The sequence below is a fragment of the Agelaius tricolor genome, unplaced genomic scaffold (assembly GCF_023055355.1).
Source record: "Agelaius tricolor isolate 1412-34295 unplaced genomic scaffold, bAgeTri1.0.p SCAF_57, whole genome shotgun sequence".
Taxonomy (NCBI): domain Eukaryota; kingdom Metazoa; phylum Chordata; class Aves; order Passeriformes; family Icteridae; genus Agelaius; species Agelaius tricolor.
The window spans coordinates 1,456,709-1,476,146 of NW_027269317.1; the positions used below are offsets into that span (position 1 = coordinate 1,456,709).

The 19,438-nt window shown below is 58.2% G+C and overlaps 2 protein-coding genes and 1 pseudogene across 3 annotated transcripts in view; 2 read left to right on the top strand and 1 right to left on the bottom strand.

Moving 5' to 3' along the window:
* Positions 1 to 19,438, top strand: part of LOC139604931 (zinc finger protein 774-like) — a 239,435-nt pseudogene that overhangs the window by 119,303 nt on the left and 100,694 nt on the right.
* The window catches only part of LOC139604908 (zinc finger protein 271-like), a 130,745-nt gene that overhangs the window by 51,399 nt on the left and 59,908 nt on the right, over positions 1 to 19,438 (bottom strand). The gene's annotated exons all lie outside the window — the stretch shown is intronic.
* Positions 6,915 to 11,157, top strand: LOC139604978 (class II histocompatibility antigen, B-L beta chain-like). The gene is made up of 4 exons (XM_071456324.1): positions 6,915 to 7,073; positions 7,541 to 7,810; positions 8,976 to 9,260; positions 10,772 to 11,157. Exons 1-4 carry the CDS (start codon positions 6,989 to 6,991, stop codon positions 11,140 to 11,142), a joined length of 1,011 nt encoding a protein of 336 aa, XP_071312425.1. The 5' UTR covers positions 6,915 to 6,988; the 3' UTR covers positions 11,143 to 11,157.

The following is a 19,438-nucleotide window of genomic DNA, read 5'->3' on the forward strand; positions in this document are numbered from 1 at the left end:
AAAACGGGGGAAATGTGGAGAGCTTTGTGGATAATTCGCTAGCTGAGAAAGGCCACTTTGATATGATACCGTTGGATAAGGTTTGGGGAAACAAGCTGGGGATTAAGTAGTCAGTGTCCAATCACTGACAAGGGTCATGGTGACCTTGCTGCAACATGAAGATGGGGGAGAAAATCTTTTGCCAGAAAAATGAAGATAGCCTAGGTAGAATAGCCACAGGAATGTAAACATAGAAAGAAAATAATCATTAGAGCATAGAAGTAGGTGTGGTTGATTCATGTGTGTTTTAAGCAATAATGAGCTCAGCTTTGCAATATGTATAAGCTTCATTAACACCAATATAAATATGTGTGAGCTATCAATAAACGTTGAGATTTGTTGTTCAAGCATATTGTGTGCTGCAATTCTTCCGCCGACCCGACAGTGGAGTTTTTCCAGCAGGGTGCTGCTTCTCTGCAGCAGGTAAGCAGCCTGGGACCAGGGCTGAAGTCCTCCTAGGATCACATGGCCCCTCAAGCTCCGTCCGCTGGCTCCCCTCAGCCTTTGAGGCCATCACAGTGGGGTGGGAAGGCAAGCACTTCTTTGGGCAAGCTGGGGAAGTTGCTCCCTTGGACAGCACTCCAAGTCTTCCCCATGCCGCCTCCTCCAGGTGCTAGCCATGGTGAGGGGCATTCTTCAGAGCCTGGCGTCCTGTGTCACCGTGGACGCCGGGCTGCAAATGGAAATTCTGGCCCTGACTGAAGAACACCCTGATCTCGTGGTGATGAGCCTGCTGTACTGCGCCCCAACGTGTGACAGGTACGGGGCACAAGTGCCTTGAGATCCAGTGCTCACCGGCCCGTGGGGCCCCTGGCCCTGTACAGCCTGTCCGGCGGGCTCTGCCAGACAGGCGGAGAGCTGCGGGAGCCTCGGGCCCCTCTGTTTCCTGCGCCTCTGCCACGCTCCCTCCCTGCCCCTCAGGGCACCGGGGCTCTGTCACTCGGCGCCACGCAGCCGCACGGGGCGCGGTGCTGACGCACAGCTCTGCTCCCACAGAGCCGCCGCGCTGATGTGGAGAGCCATCGGCACCTCGGAAGTGGCCGCCGAGGAGGTGCTTCCAGCGCTGCTCTCTGCCATGGAGGAGCAGCCCCCTTTCGGCAGCGTCTTCTGCAGCGGGGACAACGAGGCCATCTTTGCCCTGGCTGTGAGTTTCTGGAGCTGGCCTTTGCTGGCCCTCCAGTTTGCCTCTCCAGCAGTTCTCCATGCTCTCCCCCAGCCTGCAGCTCCCTGCCTGGGCTGAAAGCTGGCCTAGGGGCAGCAGGCTGGCTGATCCCCCTGCGTCTCCCCTCGGGCCCTGCCTCAAGGACACCCTGACACGGAGTGCTGCCTCAGTGTGCTTTGTCTCTTGCAGGCAAGTCTGGTGCTGTGGAGGATCGCCCCCATGTCTGAGTGGCACTATGCCCTTCTCCTCCATTCGCCCCAACTGTTGGTGGCTCTGCTCCTGCAAATCGTCACCACCACAGAGCGCATGCCAGAGGACGATGAGGCGCGGAGCTTCTGGGGAGCGTGCCGGGAGGAACACGGCCTTCCCAGCGAGCCCAACAGGTGCCAGTTGCCCTGTCCTTCCCACGCCCTCGTGGCCAGGGCCAGCGCTCCCAGCGTGACCTGGCCTTTGCTCGGCATGCAGGTTTGCAGCGCAGACCATGAAGGCTCTGCTCTCCAGACTGGCCTTTGACAACAAGCTGGTGGCTCTGGAGCACAAGCAGCTCTGGGAGAAGCTACTCTGTGCCGACACGCAGCACTATGCAGCAGGTCTGCTGGCAAGGTGAGATCCCCTACTCCCCACCACCACCGCCAGCATTTGTGCCCTGTGCCCGGAGTGCCCCACACAGTCCCTGGGGTTGGAAGCGAGAGGGCCTTGTCACCGAGGGAGGCTCGAGCACACTGGAAGAGGTTGGGAGAGGAGGATGCCCAGGAGCAGCCGCCTCCCAAGGGGCCCATGTGCCCTTGCAGAGTGCTGGGGAAATACCAGAACTCTGGGAGTCACTCCTGGGAGAGGTTTGCCCACCAGCTCAGGGCCTTGGTGCCTTTTTCCCCTGCCAGGGAAATGCGCCATGGCTCGACGCCCTTGTGTCCCTTCATGGCCTCGCACCTGCTCAGCCTGCTCATCGGGAAGCGGCCAAGCTGGCATCTGCCTGCCCTGGCCTTCTTGGTGGAGGTGAGCCTGATGGCCAGCGCTGCCTGGCTCAGCTGCCTCCCAGCTCTCGGGCCTCTCGTAGCTGCAGCCGCCTGGGACGCCGCCCGCCCCCGCTGCTGCTGCTGCCTGGGCCCGGCCCCGTGCGGCTCCGGGCTCCTGCCGGCCGGCTCCCCTGGCACTGCCCTCCTGTGCCTTTCAGCTCCTCGAGTGCCTGGACTTGAGCAAACACGGTCCCAGTGCCCTGGCGGTGGTATCCAGGCACCTGCCCAGCCAGTGCAGGGACGGGCTGCGCCCCTGCGCTCCGGGGCCTCGTGGTGCTCAGCAAGGAGCCCTCGCTGGTGAGAAGGGGGCGGTGGCTGAAGCCGCGCTGGCAGCATCGTGTGGCTGGGCAATGCAGACCTCTGGGCTTGGCTGGCCTTTGGCAGCAGAGGCAGCTGCTCCCAGCTCTCCTGCCTCCCGCTTCAGCTGCCCCAGTGGCCCAAGCGGCTGTTGGTGCTGCGGCCAGGCACGGCTTCACAGCACAGCCCCGTCTTGCACACAGGCCGGAGGAATACGCGGCCTGTATCAACACCTGGTGCAGCAGCTGGCTGATCCAGATGCAGAGATGGTCTGGATGACCCTGTGTGCGCTCAGGGATATGCTCCAGGACAAAGACCTCAAGCCACCCAGCGTCACCGCCCTGAAGCTGGCTGAGCCCCTCCTGCAACACTTTGAGAACGTAAGGCTCGGTGCCCCCAGCCAAGGGCACTGGACGCTGCCTGCAACCTTTGTGCTCTGTGTGTAGAGATTTGGGCTTTTGGCCCAATGGGCCTGCAGTAGTTGGTGCTTGGGACTTTTCCTACCCTTCCAGGACAACAGCCACTGCGGCTGCTCTCCATTCAGCTCTTCTGCAAGGTGATGGAGCTGGTAGAGGAAGAGGGGGAAAATCCTCCCATGACAATCGTGAGCCAGAGCCTGCTCCCTCTCTTCTTGCACTGGCACGATGAGAACCTGCATGTGGCCAAGGTGAGGTTTTGTGTGATGCGGCCACATCCCTGGCAGGGGGCTGGGCCGCCCTGGCGCCTGGCGGGCTCCAGCCTCACCTGGCCTTGGCACAGGGTCACGGGTCCCGTGCCCTGGGCTCGGGTGCCACCTGCGGCTCTCTGCTGCTCTCCAGGCCTCTGGCGAAGCCCTGCTTCGTGCGGCACGCTTCCTGAGGAGTGGCCTCGAGCAGCTGCTGATGAAGGGGCAGCGGATGCAGTTCGCTGAGCGCCTGGTAAGGACAGCCCGGGAGCCCCAGCCGCAGGCTGGAGAAGCCGCCCTGCCCCCGGTGCTCGGTGCGGGGGGCCGGCAGCTCTGCCCCCGCCCGGCGCCGCCAGCCGGGCCCGCCGGCCTGCGCCCCCCACGCCGCTCCCTGCCCCGGGCCTTGCGGGCCGGCTCGGCCGCTGCTGGGCGCAGGGAGCGCCCGGCCGAGGGGCAGAGGCCGCACCGAGCCTTCCCTGTCGGTGCTGCCCGCAGCTGCCGCAGGACGAGAGCCGAGCGGCCGAGCACCTGCGCTGGGCCCTGCCGGAGCCCACAGAGGCCCGTGCGCCAGGCGGCCGTCGGGATCATCGGTGAGCCCCGAGCCCGGCGCCCCTCCCTGCCCCCGGCCCGGCTGCTGCCCCGGCTACAGCGGGAGACGCGCCCGGGCCGCTGCAGCCCCGCCCGCCCTCGGCGCTGACGCCGCCCTCCCGCAGCCAGCCGAGCCCTCGGGCGGCAGCGCGCGGCAGGGGCCGGCAGGAGCCCTGCCCGGGCAGGAGGGCGTGCGGCCGCAGGGCTGGCAGCGCCCGTGCCGGGCAGCTGTGCCGCCCGGGGCCGACACGGGCTCTGTCTTGCCAGGGCTGGCCGGAGTGCTCGTCACGGGGCAGAAGGAGGAGCTCCAGGTCATCAGCGAGGGTGAGTCAGGGCAGCCGCGGGGCAGCGAGCATCGCCGGGGGCAGCTGCACATGCCGGCCCCGGAGCTACAATCCGTGCCCGGGCTGCGGAGGGCTCTGCTCCCTGTGCGGGCGAGGGGCAGCGGGGGCACAGCCCGCAGAGCTGCCAGCGAAACGTGGGCGATCCGTGACCAACACCTTCCGGCCGAAGCCCTGGCAAGAGCCGGCTGGGATGGCCCTGGCAGGAGGCTTTCCTTGGATTCCCTCCATCTGGCCTCTGACCGTGGCTCTCTTCCTCTCTCTTCCAGCTCTTCAAGCCCTGAGAGAAGATGACAGCCCATCCTGCATCAGCGTACTCATTCAGCTGACCTTCCAAAGAAGATCTGCAGGACTTCTTGTGTCTGCTGGATCAGATGTACCGGCATCCGTCGGCCATCTCCAGCTCCCGTTGCAGATGGGAGCAGCTGCAGAGCAGGATGCACCAGCTGCAGCTCCAGGCACAGCTCTAGCTGCTCAGAGCTGAGCCTGTGGCAAGCTCCAGGAGCTCCTGCCATCTCTCTCCCTGTTGGCAGCTCCCTCCCTCCAGCTCTCAGACCCTGCCCATCCGCTTTTTTTGTCTCCCAGCTCACCCCTTTGCTTTGCTTTCCCTTAATAAAGAGTTTGGATTTTTCCAAAACCTTAAGAGTGTGTTGGTGTTCCCTGGGAAATGCAGGCATTTGGAGAAATGCCTTTGGAAGAGAGAGGCTTGCTTCTCAAGCAAAGTGCTTCCCCAGGAGCCCCCAGTGAGGTAGTGAGCCGTCTCCCTTTGGCTCCCTGCGCTCCTTTCCGTCCTTGAGGCCCCTGGCACTTGGCGGAGGGGCGTGGCAAGGGAGAAGACTGTGAGAGCAGCTTTGGCATCTGCCTGGGCCTGCGGAGACCCCGCCAAGCAGCAGCGGCAGGGCGTGTTCCCTGCCTTTGAGCCCAGCACAGAGCAGGATCATCTCTGTCCAGCCGAGAGCTCCAAATCTCTCTCAGAGAGCTGTGAATTCAAAGGCCTTTATGCACACATTAATGCCATCTTCCCTCTCTGGTGTGTTTTAACTCTTGGCAAGATGCGTTTGCCTCTTGCTTGCTGGAAGCTGCTCTGCTCCAGGGCCGGCACCGAGCTGGGCTGTGCGGGCCGGGCAGCGTGGAGAGCTGTGACCGTGGTCACAAGGGTTTTCAGGATGAAGAAGAGATAAGAATTTTGACTCTATGATCAGAAGGCTTGATTTATTATTTTATGATATACGTTACATTAAGACTATACTAAAATGAAATAGAAGAGGTTTCTTCAGAAGCTAGCTAAGCTAAGAATAGAAAAGAATGAAGAACAAAGATCTGTGTCTCAGAGAGCAAGAGCCAGCTCTGCCATGAGTGGTCAGTAAATCCAAACACCCACAGGAGACCAATCACGGGTCTACCTGTTGCATTTCACAGCAGCAGATAACCATTGTTTACTTTTGGTTGCTGAAACTGCAGCTTCTCACAAGGAAAAATCCTAAGAGAGGATTTTTCATGAAAGATGTCTGTGACACCTTTGGAACCCCAAAAGTGGAGAGATCAGCAATAGAGAACACCAGGGCGAGTTTTTTCTGGCTGAATGTTGATGTGTGGAGATTTTCATGGACACAAGACTCCTGCTGAGTTCTAGAGATGGACCTGGACAGGAGGAGCCTCTACTCCAAGGCACTCCCACCTTGGTGTCCCCAAACCATGATTTGTCATTCCCAAGCTGTGGCCGGACGGAGGAGGAGGAAAAGCCCCAGAGATCCCTCATGAGGAGGGGCTGCAAACCCAGCCCAGGGAGGTGTGAGGAGGAAAGAGCCCCCCTGTGCCAGGAAGGCGGCCGGAGATCCAGCCCGAGCTCAGAGCTGGTGGAGAAGCCTCATGGCAGGGAGAAGCCCCACAAGTGCTTGGAATGTGGGAAGGGTTTCAGCTACAGCTCCACCCTGATGGAACACCTGAACATCCACACTGGGGAGAGGCCCTGGGAGTGTGGGGAATGTGGGAAGAGCTTCAGTGGGACCTCTGACCTGAGCAAGCACCACAAGATCCACACTGGGGAATGGCCCTAGGAGTGCTTGGAATGTCAGAGGAGCTTCAGGTGGGATTCAGAGATCGTCACTCACCAGCACTTCCACAGCAGGGAGAGGCCCTGTGAGTGTCCCGAGTGTGGGAAGAGCTTCGTGCGCTGCTGCAGCTCCATCGCCCATGGGAGGATCCGCGCTGGATGATCCCCAGTGACCCCCGTTGGGCAGAGCCCTGGTGATCCCTGTTCTGGCTGATCCGTGTTGGGATGGGGGGAAGGCGTTGGAGAGCTTTCTTTCCCTTCTCCTTGTGCTGCTGTGATTTGGTTGGTAATAAATTCCCTCCGTGTGCCCAGGCCGGGTCTGTTGTGCCCGTGCGGGATTTGCTGAGGGATCTCTCCCGGTCCTTGTCCCCAGCCAGGAACCCTCGGTTCCATTTTCTGTCCCTGTGCGGCTGCGGGGGCAGGGACAGAGCGGCTCTGGGGGTGCCTGGCATCGGGCCAGCGTCACCGCTCGCCACGGGCACCGCTGAGATCCCGCGCCCCTGGGCACGCATTGCTGGGCTCACCTGAGCTCCCACCTACCCAGCGCCCCAAGGTTCCTCCTCCCCAAAAAACCCCCAGCCCGGGGCTGCAGCGTCCCGGAAAGGCCTCAGCCAATGGCAGCGCAGGCAGGAGGCGGTGCAGCCAATGAGATCTCGGGGCGTTGTATTGCGTCATCGGTTGCCGGGCAGAGCCCGTGGCCGATCGCTGCCCAAAAGTGGCGGCAGCCAATGAGAGCGCGCGGCGCTGCCGAGCCCGCCCTGCTCCGGACTGGTGCTGCCAGCGCAGCGCGGCTGCTTTGGGGCTGCTGCTCCCTGCCCGGCCCCGGCCATGGGGCGAGGGGCGGCAGCTGGGGCCCTACTGGTGGCACTGGTGGTGCTGGGAGCCCCCCCGGCTGCGGGCGTGGAGCTCTCGGGTGAGCGGGGGGCGGGAGGCGCTGGGATAGGGGGGGAGAAGGGGGAAAAGGGGGCGAAGGGGGGAGCCCGGAATGGAGGGGGAGGAGATGGGGACCCCCCAGAGGGAGAGCGGGAGGGGCTGAGGGATGGGGGGAGGGGAGGGAGGAGTGAGAGAGGGGGAAAAGGAGAGGGGGGGACCCCAAAACTGAGCGGGAGGGGGCCGGGGATTGGGGAATTTGTGGGAAAATGGGGAAATAGGACCCCAAAAATGATTTGGGAGTGGCCGGAGGTGGGAGGGGAGAGGATATGAAAGGGGAAACGGGGGAAGGGCGGCAAAGAGGAAGCGGCAGCGCGGGCAGGAGGGTCCCGTGGCGGCCGTGGGGCACAGGGGGTGCGGAGTGGGGATCCGGGGTGGGCCCCGGAGCTCCGGGGGTGCTGAGGGAGGGTGGTGGGTGGGCAACCCCTGACCGGTGTCATGGACACTCAGGGGTGTTCCAGAGGATGACAAAGTCCGAGTGTTACTTCATTAACGGCACGGAGAAGGTGAGGTACGTCCAGAGGGCCATCTACAACCGGGAGCAGTTCATAATGTTCGACAGCGACGTGGGGCATTTTGTGGGGTTCACCCCCTATGGGGAGAAGTTGGCCAAGCGCTGGAACAGCAACGCGGTATTCATGGAGGACAGACGGACTGCGGTGGATTGGTTCTGCCGGTGCTGGTACAAGAATTTTACCCCGTTCCTCACAGAGCGCCGAGGTGAGCGCGGAGCAGAGCGTGCCCGCTCGAGCCCTGCCCTGCCAATGACCGGGAGCCCCTCAAAATATCCATGCGGAATCGCCCCAGAGCCCTCAGCCCTCCTTGGGCCCATCCCCGGGGCCTCTTGTCCCTCCCAGTCCATCCCAGTCCTTCCCAGTGCCCCCCCGCGCGTCCATTTCAGCGACGCGTAAAGCTGACGGAAATACCCAATCAGATCACGTCTCCTTTATGACTCATCTGTTGCCAGGCAGACCCGCAGCGCGGAGTGCCCTGCGCTGGACTCGGCCTCCCACTGCCGCGCATTTCATTCCCAGTTCCTCCCAGTACCACCAAAATCCCTCCCAGTGCCATCCCAGTCCCTCCAAGGCCATCTCCAATTCCTCCCCAGTCCCTCCCAGTCCATTTCCACTCTTTTCCCAGTTCATTCCCACTTCACTCTCTGACCTCCACCTCTCTCCCAGTTCCCCCCATTTCCTCCCATCTCTCTGTGCAAACCCCATCAATCCCAGTCCCTCCCAGTCCATTCCAGTTCCTGTCAGTCCCTTCCACTCCTTCCCAGTACCACCCAGCTTCTCCCAGTCAATTCCCAGTATGTTCCCAGTTCATTCCCAGTTCACTCTCAGATCTCCACCCTCTCTCCCAGTGCCCCACATCCCCTCACACCTCTCTCAGTTCCACCCAAGTCCCTCTCAGTCCATTCCCAGTCTATCCCACTCCCTCACAGTTATATAAAATCCCTCCCAGTCCATTCTCACTCCCTCCCAGTCCATCCCAATCCATTCCCAGTCCCTCTCAGTCCATTTCCCAGTCCATTTCCAGTTACTCCGAGTCCCTCCCAGGCCTTCCCAGTTCCACCCAGCCTCTCCAAGTCGATTACCAGTCTATTCCCACTTCAGTCTCAGTTCACTTCCAGACCACCACCCTCACTCCCAGTGCCCCTCTATCCCTTCTAACCTCTCTCAGTGCCACTCAATTCCCTCCCAGTGTATTCCTAGTCGATTCCCAGTCCCTCCTAATCCATTCCCAGACCCTCCCCGTCCATTCCCAGTCCATTCCCATTCCCTCCCAGTCCCTCTCCAGCCCAGCCCAGCCCTCCCCTCTCTCTCCCAGTGCCCCCCAGCTGATCCCAGTGTGTCCCCGCTCTCTCTCTCTCTCTCTCTCCCAGTGCCCCCCAGCGTGTCCATCTCGCTGGTGCCCCCCTCGAGCTCCCAGCCCGGCCCCGGCCGCCTGCTCTGCTCCGTGATGGATTTCTACCCTGCTGCCATCCAGGTGAGGTGGTTCCAGGGCCAGCAGGAGCTCTCGGAGCACGTGGTGGCCACCGACGTGGTCCCCAACGGGGACTGGACCTACCAGCTGCTGGTGCTGCTGGAAACGCCGCCCCGGCGCGGGCTCACCTACAGCTGCCAGGTGGAGCACGTCAGCCTGGAGCAGCCCCTGAGCCGGCACTGGGGTACGGGGGAGCCCCTGGGGGCGCTGGCAGAGCCACTGGGCTGTGCTGGGAGCCACTGGGAGGGAGCTGGAGAGAGCCGGGCTGGGACTGGGAGAGGCCCTGGGGGCTGGGCAAGGGCTGCGAAGGGGTTTGGGGGATGCTGGGGAGGGTGGGATGAGGTTGGGGGCTCCTGGTGGGCACTGGGAGGGAGTTTGGGGGTTCTGGGTGTGACTGGGAGGGACTTTGGGGGTTCTGGGTGTGACTGGGAGGGAGTTTGGGGGCGCTGGGTGTGACTGGGAGGGAGTTTGGGGGCGCTGGGTGTGACTGGGAGGGATCGCAGTGAGCCCGGAGGGGCTGGAAGGAGATCGGCCATGGCAAAGCGGGGCTCGCCATGAGCTCGGTTGTGCTGGGCACAGACTGGAAGGGCTCTGGCTGAGTCCTGCTGGGGCTGCCAAGGGACTGCGAGAGGCTTTGGGGCTCCTGGGGCGCTGGGGGCAACTGGGAGGGGGCTGTGGGATCCTCAGAGGGATGGGAGGGGCTTTGGGGGCTCCTGGCCAGGACCAAAAGGGATCGGAGGGAGGTTTCAGGGGGTCCTATTGGTTAGTAGGATTTTATCTATGTTAGTTTCCTCCCCCCTTTAAATGTGAGCTCCGGACATCCCCCCGGGGCTCTCGGCAGGAGGCCCCTGAGGTATAGGAGATCCTTCGGGACTCCTTAATAAAAACCTTGGAATATCCCCTGCTGGGAGACGGCCCCTTTTCTCTTCCACCCACGTCTCGGTCGTCTCTGCTGCAGCAAAGGCAACCAGCCTGAGTGCCCTCAGCACCCTCGGGGCACAGAGAGTGTCTCCCCGCAGTCGGCCGTGGTGGGGCCACCCCCCCCACTCTCTGCCGACCCGGGTAAGGCCCAGGGACTTGAGAGGACTTGCAGAGAGATTGAGACAGGCCATGGATCCGTGGAAATGTTGTACAAGCAAGCCCCATGATAACTGAGCATACATGATAACTTAGCAGCTTGGCATAAGTGGGCCGCACTTAGCATAACCAGGCCGCACGCCATGATAGGAAGATGCTGTGTCCTGCCTGCTGACAAGGTCGAACGGGCAAGGACAGCAACGAGAATAGAAACCATAAAGTATGCATAACCACAAAGTAGGAATACATAAATGTAATCTCTTGCTTTAAACCAAGAAACTCACAACAGGTATGAGCAATTAAACCAATAAACTAACAACAAGTATGCATAATTACTGGAAAACAATATAAAAGTACCGTTGTAATCAAGATAAACCGAAGCTTGCTTTACCAATCATATTGATTGATTGCTTGTCTTCCCTCGCCGCCATCAGGAGGGGGCTGTGGGATGCTGAGAGGGACGGGAGGGGCTTTGGTGGCTCCTGGCCAGGACAAAAAGGGATCGGGGGGAGGTTTCAGGGGGTCCTGGCTGGGCTGGGGGCCACAGGGAGGGCGCTGGGAGGGGCTGGGGGTGTCCCTGAGGGGTTTTGGGAGTGCTGAGCCCTGCGGACCCCCCAGAGATGCCGCCGGACGCTGCCCGCAGCAAGATGCTGACGGGCATCGGGGGCTTCGTCTTGGGCTTCGTCTTCCTGGCGCTGGGGCTCGGCTTCTACGTGCGCAAGAAGGTCAGGGCGGGTGCCGGGGGTGGCGTCCCGGCCGTGGCGGAGCGTGCGCGCTCCCGCCGGGGCCCCCAGCCCGGTGTCACCCCCTTTTCTCTGCCCACAGAGCTCCTGAGCCGCCGGCGGCCGCAGCCCCTCCCCGTGGGCTCGGGCCCGGCCGGGACCCCCCGCTCCGTCCCCGCTCCGCTGATTTTGGGGGGGGTCCCGTGTCCCCCCAGCCCCGCTGGCGCTCTGCCCCCGCCCAGTGCCTGCTCCCAGTGCTCCCAATAAAGCTTCCCAGTTGGCCCCGGGGCCGTTTATTGGGGGGCGATGGGGAGGGATTTGGGGGGGGCGGTGATGGGACGGATTTGGGCAAAGGGAGGGGGACAAAGGGTGGGGACTGGGCCCGGGGGGGAGCGGGAGGAGGGGGAGGTGGAAGGGGCGGGGGACGTGAGAGAGAAGAGGGGAAGGAGGCGGGATGAGGAACGAGGAGGAGCTGGAGGAGCCATTGAACCGGGGGAGGAGAGGCGGGAGGAAGAGGATGGGGAGATGAGGAGAGGAGCAGAAACCAGAGAAGCAGCGGAGATCCTCCGGCCTTCACCCAGGTGTCCACGCGGGGAGCCAGGAAGATGTGGAGCCCCCAGCCAGGTGTGTTCCCAACGCGGGGGCTCTGACCCTGGGGGTCACCCGGGATTATCCAGCGTGGATCCTCCAACGGGGGCTGGACCTGGAGCGGGGCACGGAGCTCTTCCCGCACCGGGGCACGGCGGGATCCACGGGCATCGACCCCTCCCTCATCAAAGGACAGCTTTCAGTTACAGTGGTTAGGACAACTAGTTAGTTATGGGAGTTAGCACTGCTAGTTAGTTATGGTAGTTAGCACTGCTAGTTAGTTATGGTAGTTAGCACTGCCTGTTTGTTATGGCAGTTTTTCGAATACAAACTCTCTCAAACCCCAACTCCACTGACGTGTCCCTTCCCTCTCCCGCCGTGACTCAGCTGCCCGGAGCAATGTGAGGGGAGAGCGGGCCCAGCCTGGCCCAGAGCTGAGCCCCAGCAGAGCCCTGGCAGAGCCCAGAGCAGCCTCGGCACCTGCAGAGTCAGCCTGGAAGGAGGCGCTTGGAGCCTTCTCGGCTGCACCCGGCTCTTGGTTACAAACTGTGTGTGCTGGAAAATGCCACCGGCTCTGCAGGAGGGCAGAAGGGGCCCGGGGAAGGCCCAGGTGCTCCATGCAAGGGAAAAACCTGCCCTGGGTTTGTTATAAATAACTCGGTAGTGTTGGCTTTTGCTATTATGTATTGACTTCTGCAAAATATTCTTAATCACAACAATTTTGATAGAGTACAGTTTGTAATCACTTTTCACTGCTTTTGCTATAGTATAATTTGTCAGCTTTTTGTGGCCAATGCCTGGCCCCTGTGTAGCTCATATCCTCAGAACATCATTTATGGATGATATTTCAGTTTGTGGACTGTGTGAAAAACATACATTATAGTTTTGGCTTTTGCAAAATATTCACGTGGATGCCATGTGTTGTGCATTAAAATGTTAACTTTTGCAGAAGTAGCTGTAGTTGTGAAATAATAACTAATGCTTTTATTTTTGTAACTAACTGACAATAATAACTCAGAGATATTTGTGAAAGAGCTAATGTTCTTTTAAAGTACTTGTGGAAATAGCTAAAAGCGTCTGCATGGTCAGATAACATTTAAGGAAGGGATGTGATGAGGCCCCTGCCACTGACCCTTCCACTGTCAATAACTGTCACCTGCTGAAACCACAGAACAGGGGCCCTTGTGAGGCAGTGACACACAACCCTCAAAACAGCAATCCACGATTCCTGCACATGCTCTAAAGAGGCGAGTTGGGGGTCAAACCAACCTAAAGAATTCCTGGAACATGTAAACGAGTTCAAAGAAATGTTTGAATATGTACAATCATTATGAATATGTATTTGAACAATACAATGGAGAAACTAGACAAGAAGAGTTGCTGTGGGTAACCGGTGTGCCTCTGGCCATTGCCAACACCCAGCGCTGTTACTGATTTGTCCCTTATTATTCCTTATTAAACTTTCAGAAATTCTAAAGAGTGGGGCTCATTTCTCACAAAACCCAAGGTGCTCACCCCTTGTTCTTCCCCCAAAGCCAGGATTTGTCAATCCCAAAATTTGTCTGGACGGAGGAGAAGGAGGCCGCGAGGAAAAGGAAGATGCACTGGTGTGGAGGCCCATGGAAGTCTCAATCTCCCACCCATGAAGGACTGGTCCCCAATAAGAAGAATAGATTTCAAGGTTATGGTGAGAAGCTTGCTTCTCCCACAGATCTTTGCAGGCACATGCTGATTTCTGGAAAGTTATGTTACCCCATTGGCCCGTTGCCCTAATTACCCTAGTTCACCCCCTATTACCCATCTCTGGTTAGTCCCTAGGATGTTCTCCCTCTCTGTCCCCCCATTGGCCCCAGTTTACTGCATTCCTCTGCCCCTGTTTCCCTATTAGCTGTCCCGACCCTTAACCCCTCCTTTGCACATTTTCCCCCATATCCATTGGACCCTGACCCTCAGCTCCACCCTCACTACCCCATATAAAAACCCCCTGTGCCCTCAGCTTGCTCCCTGTCTTTGTCCCTGGGCCCTGTTCAGCTCTGTCCCCTGTTCCTGTACCAATACACCCAGTTTGCTGAGATCATACCCAGACCCATCCTGCCGACTTTGTCAGCTTTATAAAGCAGCCGTGAGCTCCGGGCTCCTGAGTGCCGGACGCTCCAAGGGCCTCGGCAGCGCCAGGACGCTCCAGACTGGGACAGCCAGGCAGGGCAGGAGGAATCACTGCCCCTTTCCCCTCCCTGCTGCTCCATCTCCCAGCCCAGCATCGCTGCAGGACAGCCTCACTGCCAACACCATCCTGCCAGGGATGGACTGGGGGGGATCTCCTTCCCCTTCCCTCTGGCATGGAGGCAAATCCCATCTTCTCCTTGTCCACCCTCCTTCTTCTCCTCATTCTGTCCTACATCCATCCACGTTCCTTTCCCATCTCCTTCCTCACTTGTTCCTTCTTGTTCCTTCCTCTCCTCCTGCCTTTTCCTTTTCCCTTCTCCCTGTCTCTTCCTCTCCTTGTCCTTCCTCCCCCAAGCACTGAGCTGCGGACAGAGACCAGGGAGAACAAATCCCTGCCACAGAACCTCGTGGAAGAGGCCATTTGGAACGGCTCCACGGCTCAGGAATCCAATGGGGAGGAGAAGCCCCAGAGATACCACACGAGGAGGGGCTGCAAACCCAGCCTGAAGAGCTGTGAGGAGGTAAAAGCCTCCCTCTGCTGGGAAGAAGGGTGTGGGGAATGTGAGAAGAGCTTCAGGCAGAGCTCAGCCTGTTCCTGGTGCCTCCAGAAACGGTGGTGCCAGATGCAGAGATCTACGGGGATGCAGAGATCCCCCGGCAGATCAATGGGAATGCAGAGATCCCCCTGCAGATCCATGGGGATGCAGAGATCCCCCTGCAGCCCCCGGAGCAGCCACGCTGGAGCACGGGGATGCCTCAGAGGAGGCTGTGCCCCCGTGGCCAGAGGGGCCCCGCTGGAGCAGCCTGTCCTGGCAGGACTGACCCCGGGGCACAGTGACCCACGCTGCAGCACTTGGAGGGGGGCTGTGCCCCGTGGGATGGACTCAGCTTGGAGAAGTTCCTGGAGAAGTCTCCGGTGGGAGAGAGCCCAGGGCGCAGCAGGGGAACGACTCCTGTCCCCGAGCAGAGGGAGAAGCCCCGGGGCATGAAGTGAGCACGGCCCCATTCCCTGTCTCCGGCACTGCCGGGGTAGGAGGTGCAGCTGGAAGGAGGGAGGCGTGGGGGAAGGCTGGATTTAAGGCTCTTCACTTACTTCTCATTATCCTCCTCTGAGGTTTTGGGGTTTTCTGTCAGAAATCTCTCCCCTCCCCCACTCATCCACAGGGATTTGGGGCAGTTTTCCCTTTTTGGGGGAAATCAAAGCGATGCACTGCTGCTCCTAATTAGGGGTAGGAGAAGTGAGGCTCCAGGGCTTCCCGCTGAGCCCGGGCCACCGGAGCCGCAGTGCCGGGAAAGCCCTGTCGGGAGGTGCGGAGCAGTTAGTTTGTGTTTTCAGCTCAATCCCCTCGGGCCCGGGCCCGTTCCAGGGCTGTTCCTCACCTCCGGCTCTGCCCTCACGCAGCCCGAGGGGCCCTGAAAGCGCGGGGCGAGGCTGTGCCATGTGCAGAGCCCGCCCCCGGCTGCGATTGGGCGACGGTGCCGTCAGTCGTGGTTCTGGCGCGCTGATTGGTGGGATCTGGGCGGGGCAGGGCCCCGGTGGCGGCCTGAGGGCGGCCGTGGCTCGGCAGCGGCGCCATTGGCGGAGCGTGTGTGCGGGCCCGGGAGCGGCGGCAGCGGCCGGAGCGCGGTGAGGCGGCGGCGGAGCTGGGAGGCGGCCGCAGCGCAGGTGGGAGCCGCGCTGGGTTGTGCGGGGGCTCGGGGCTCGCTGCGGGCCTCGGGGGCGGCAGGGGGCTCAGGCGGGTTCGTTGTGCCGTGTCCGGCGCGTGTTGCCGCTGGCGTGAGGGCGCTGCGGGAGCGGCTGCCCGCGGTCTCCTTGCGGCCGCTGCCTCGGCAGGAGCCGCTGCCGGAGCAGCGCTGGCTCGGCCCGGTTCCTGTGGCTTGGACAGAGGCGGCTGCCCTGTGCCCGGGGCTGTGCGGGGAAATTGACGTGGCCGGAGGTTTCTGTGCCCAGAGGAGACAGAGGAGTCCTGTACAAGTGACTTTATTGCTGAGCAGAGGGAGAGGCCGTGGGGCATTTGCCGTGCGCTCGCTGCCATTGTTGTAGTTCGCAGCCTCCTTTTTATCCTCATTTTCCCGGCCCCATCTCCCTCTCCCTTTGCCCACTGGCTGAGGTACTTGGAAGGTTCAGACTTCCACATCTGCCAACTGCATGTCCTTGTTAATGTGCATCTCCACTTTTGTAGAACAGCCGATATTCACGGCTCTCTTAAGTCTTTGCTCTTCTGGAAGTTCAGGAATTTAGCGGGACTTTCTGTGAGCAGCAGTCCATGTTAATTAGTAACAATTATTGAAGCTGGTGGTTTCGCCCGTTACTTCCTTATCTACAAGCCCCTGGCCCCTCGCTCAGCTGCTGAATGAGCTGCACTCTCAAGGTGTGGAGCACGGTAAAAAGGTGAGAGTTGCTGTAGCACATCAGAGCAGAAACAGCATTCGTTTAACCCATGGACTGCCAGGGAGCCACAAAACCGTGTCCCATTCCCATCCTTTTCACGTTTGGGCCAATAAATGAGCTGCTCTTTTGTTTCCGTTGTTTTTTTTTTTCACCACTTTTCCTTTGTCATCTAAATGCCAACAGCAGTTTGAGTCATTTAGTTTTCCACAAACTCCTCTTTTTTCTGCTAACAGATGATCTGATCCCATCCCATGGTGAAATGTTGTTTTCCTCATTTCAGTGGATTGCTCAGCAGGAAGGTCAGGAGCTGGAGCTGTCTGGTTGGTTATTCCCAGGGCAGCTTGTAATCTAATGATGCCATTGAAATGAGAAATGGGTTCTGTGGCTCCTGATATGAATTAGTTTGGGTTCCCAGGGGCCGGTCCATGGTGTTGTAGGATTTGTTCTGGTGGCCTTTCCCCATTTTTGTCCGCTCTCTCCAGCTAGGGCTGCATCAATTGACTGCTTTTCTCTAATTAAATCCTCAAATACTTGGATTCCCAACTGATTTCCCTGAATTTTTGGTAGCAAAAAGTCCCCAGTGCCCTAATATACCCTGTATATAACAGAGACAGTGACAGCAGATGTTGGAGTGGGCAGAGGGATGATTCCCCCCCATTTATTTATAGTGAAGTTTTGCCAACATTCTCCATTTGCTGTTTCCCTTTGCAGCTTCACCCGTTTCTGCTGCAGGGTCAGATATCCTCACCCTGGGCTCTGCCTTGAGCTGTGCAAATTCCATCAGTGCAAGCGGGCAGAGCTTGGGGTGAGGGGCAGAGGGAATCAGCCCAATTCCTGCCCCAGGCAAGAGACCCAGGTCCATTGTCCAGGCTTTGCCCAGCAGTGTTCATTTGCATTTCTAAAGCTCCTCTGCAGGCTGCCTGGAATGAAGCTTCTCTTCCAGGGCAGCCACCTCGTGAGTCACGTGTGGCCCCCCACAGAATCTGTTTTTTTTGCAAAAAGTATCAACTATTTACGAGTTAAAAGTATTATGGTAATGCTCTTCAATTTTGCAAAATGCAGTGTTAAAAACGCCAATCACTTGTTTTTAATTTTTTTTAAAATTTAATAGTAATAAAATGGTTATAAAAATAGTAATACAATTAGAGTAATAATAATTTGGACAAACTGAATTAGGACAATATGAGACAATAAATACAAAGTGTTACGGATGTCCCGGGGATGTCCCGGTACCGCCCAGCACGAGCCTCAAAAGGACACCCGTTAACAAAGGATTAACCCTTAAAAACAATAGCCTGTTGCATATTCATACACTTCATACCTGATGCATAAATTCCATTCAAATACAGGATTCTGTCTGGTCATCCTCCAAATCTTCATTTCTTCCTCCAAATCCTAACAGCGCCTTCGAGGTGGGAAGAAGTTGGTTTCTTCTGATAAGAGGGCAATAAATTCTTCTCTGAAAGATTTAGGTGTCCTGTGGCTGCTATCTCGCTGTGAGTCCTTTCTTTTTAAAAAAGTATCCTGCATAGCATCGTTTCTATTTAAACAATTTTTATAATCTAAAACTATATTTAACACAGTACTTAAGAAAACTAATACAGCATTACTTTCTAAAACAACACATATAATATTCATTTTAATATTTGCGAAAAGCCAATCATAAAATAGATGCATTTTTCACATGCAGCATAAAGGCGAACATGGAAGAACCCAGACCAAAAACTGATTCTCACAATTCTGTCCCAAACCCACCTGAAAATATAAAGTGTGAGTTTTATGAAAAATTTTTCTCATGTTGTAATTGTGTCACTGAAGCTGCAGGGAAAGCAAAAACTCTCCAAGAATCTCTTTAGTGTTAGAGAGTCAAGGCATTGCTTGGTTCTGGCCAGGATGTGCAACAGAAATAATTTCTTTCACAAATACCCTGGCTGTGCAGAGAAAATCATTCCATGGCATGTGTGTTTTACTGGATTTTTCCTAAACTTTATGTAGTCTGAACCAATCTAAATCCCCTGATTTAATGTTCATTGCTTCCATGTTGTGTAGGTTTTTAGTATTTGGTTTCCTGTTGGACCCGGATTTCTTCCCCTCTGCTGTGAATTCGGTCCACACTCCTGGATTTCCTTCTCAGCCTTTTCCAGACCAGGTGTCTCCAGCTGTGCCGGGGGCAGTGTCTGGGGTAGCTGTTGGTTGCTGTTTGCTGCTGGGCGTTGATGTTTTGTTGCTGGTCGTTATCTCTGTGGGTGTCTTTTGGGCTATTCCCAGTCTGTGGAGATGTTGAACTCATCTCCATTGAGTGGTGTAGCAGCCCTTAAATAAAACCTTTAAAATTCCTTTCCCCAAGGCAAAGGCAAACCAAGCCTGAGCAGAGAAAGAAGATTGAAAAGAACCAAAATGGGTACATTTTGCAGCAATGCAGTCGCAGTCAGCCCAGAGTGTGGGTGTGAGTGAGCCCCAGAGTGGAATTGTGCCGTGGTGCTCCCCAGCAGCTGTGGCAGTGCAGGCCCAGCCAGCGCTGAAGCTGCAGCAGTGGCAGCAAGGCTTGGCCGCAGTGGCTGGAGGTGCCAGAGGAGGGTGGCCAGGATTTCCGAGGGTTTGAGCAGAGGATCTGTGGGCAGGCCCAGGGGCTTGGCCCGCTGTGGAGCCCTGGCTGCTGCTGCGTTGCCTTCAGGGCAGGCTCAGGGGCGGCTGCCATGGTCCTGCTGCAGGCGGGAAGTGCAAATCTCCGGGGCTTCAGAGCCCCTGAGGCCAGGCTGAGGGGTCCCCCCGTGTTCAGCTGTGCTGGCGGCTGTTTCTGGCCTCAGGGACACTTGGCATGGGCCCCTTGGCCACCAGTGGTGCTGCTTTGCACTCCTTAGGCAGGAGCCGATGTCCTGGCTGGGTGTTGGCAACAGCAAAGTGCCAGGGCAGGCTCTGTGCCAGCCCAGCTTCCTGTGGGAGAATCTACCTTGATCTCTGATCCAGTGGTGTCTGAAGCAGTGAGAATTGCTTTTGCCCCCCTGTTAGGTGCCATGGTGTCAGCAGAAGATATTGAAGCCTTCCTGCTGAGGGCATTTCAGTGCCAGGCTCTTAGAAGCACCCAGAGCTCCTTGGGTTGAGCTGAGCATGGGGCGGTGACCTGCGCTTCGTCTGATTCCCCTTCCTTAATAACAGCCTGTCTTGTAGCTCTTTTCCCTTCTGCTGCCCTGGCAGAGCCATCCACAAACACATTTTGTCCCTCAGGCCAGGGAATGTCCCATCAATCTCTCCCAGCCTGGGTCTGGAGCTCTGTCCCTTGAGTGCAGTCCTGGGTTCCTTGCCAGCCCCTCTCCAGGCTGTTCAAACAGGAGGCTGGGTTAAACCCTTGCCCTGTCCTCAGTTCTGAATCCTCCTGTGCCATTGAACAAGTTTCATACTGTAATAACCGAGCCCTGC

Excerpts from the sequence above, each read along its gene's own strand:
- LOC139604978 (XM_071456324.1), top strand. The coding sequence starts at position 6,989 with ATGGGGCGAGGGGCGGCAGCTGGGGCCCTACTGGTGGCACTGGTGGTG. Across the intron at positions 7,811-8,975 it reads GTTCCTCACAGAGCGCCGAG|TGCCCCCCAGCGTGTCCATC; the intron begins GTGAGCGCGGAG and ends TCTCTCTCCCAG. Across the intron at positions 9,261-10,771 it reads GCCCCTGAGCCGGCACTGGG|AGATGCCGCCGGACGCTGCC; the intron begins GTACGGGGGAGC and ends CGGACCCCCCAG.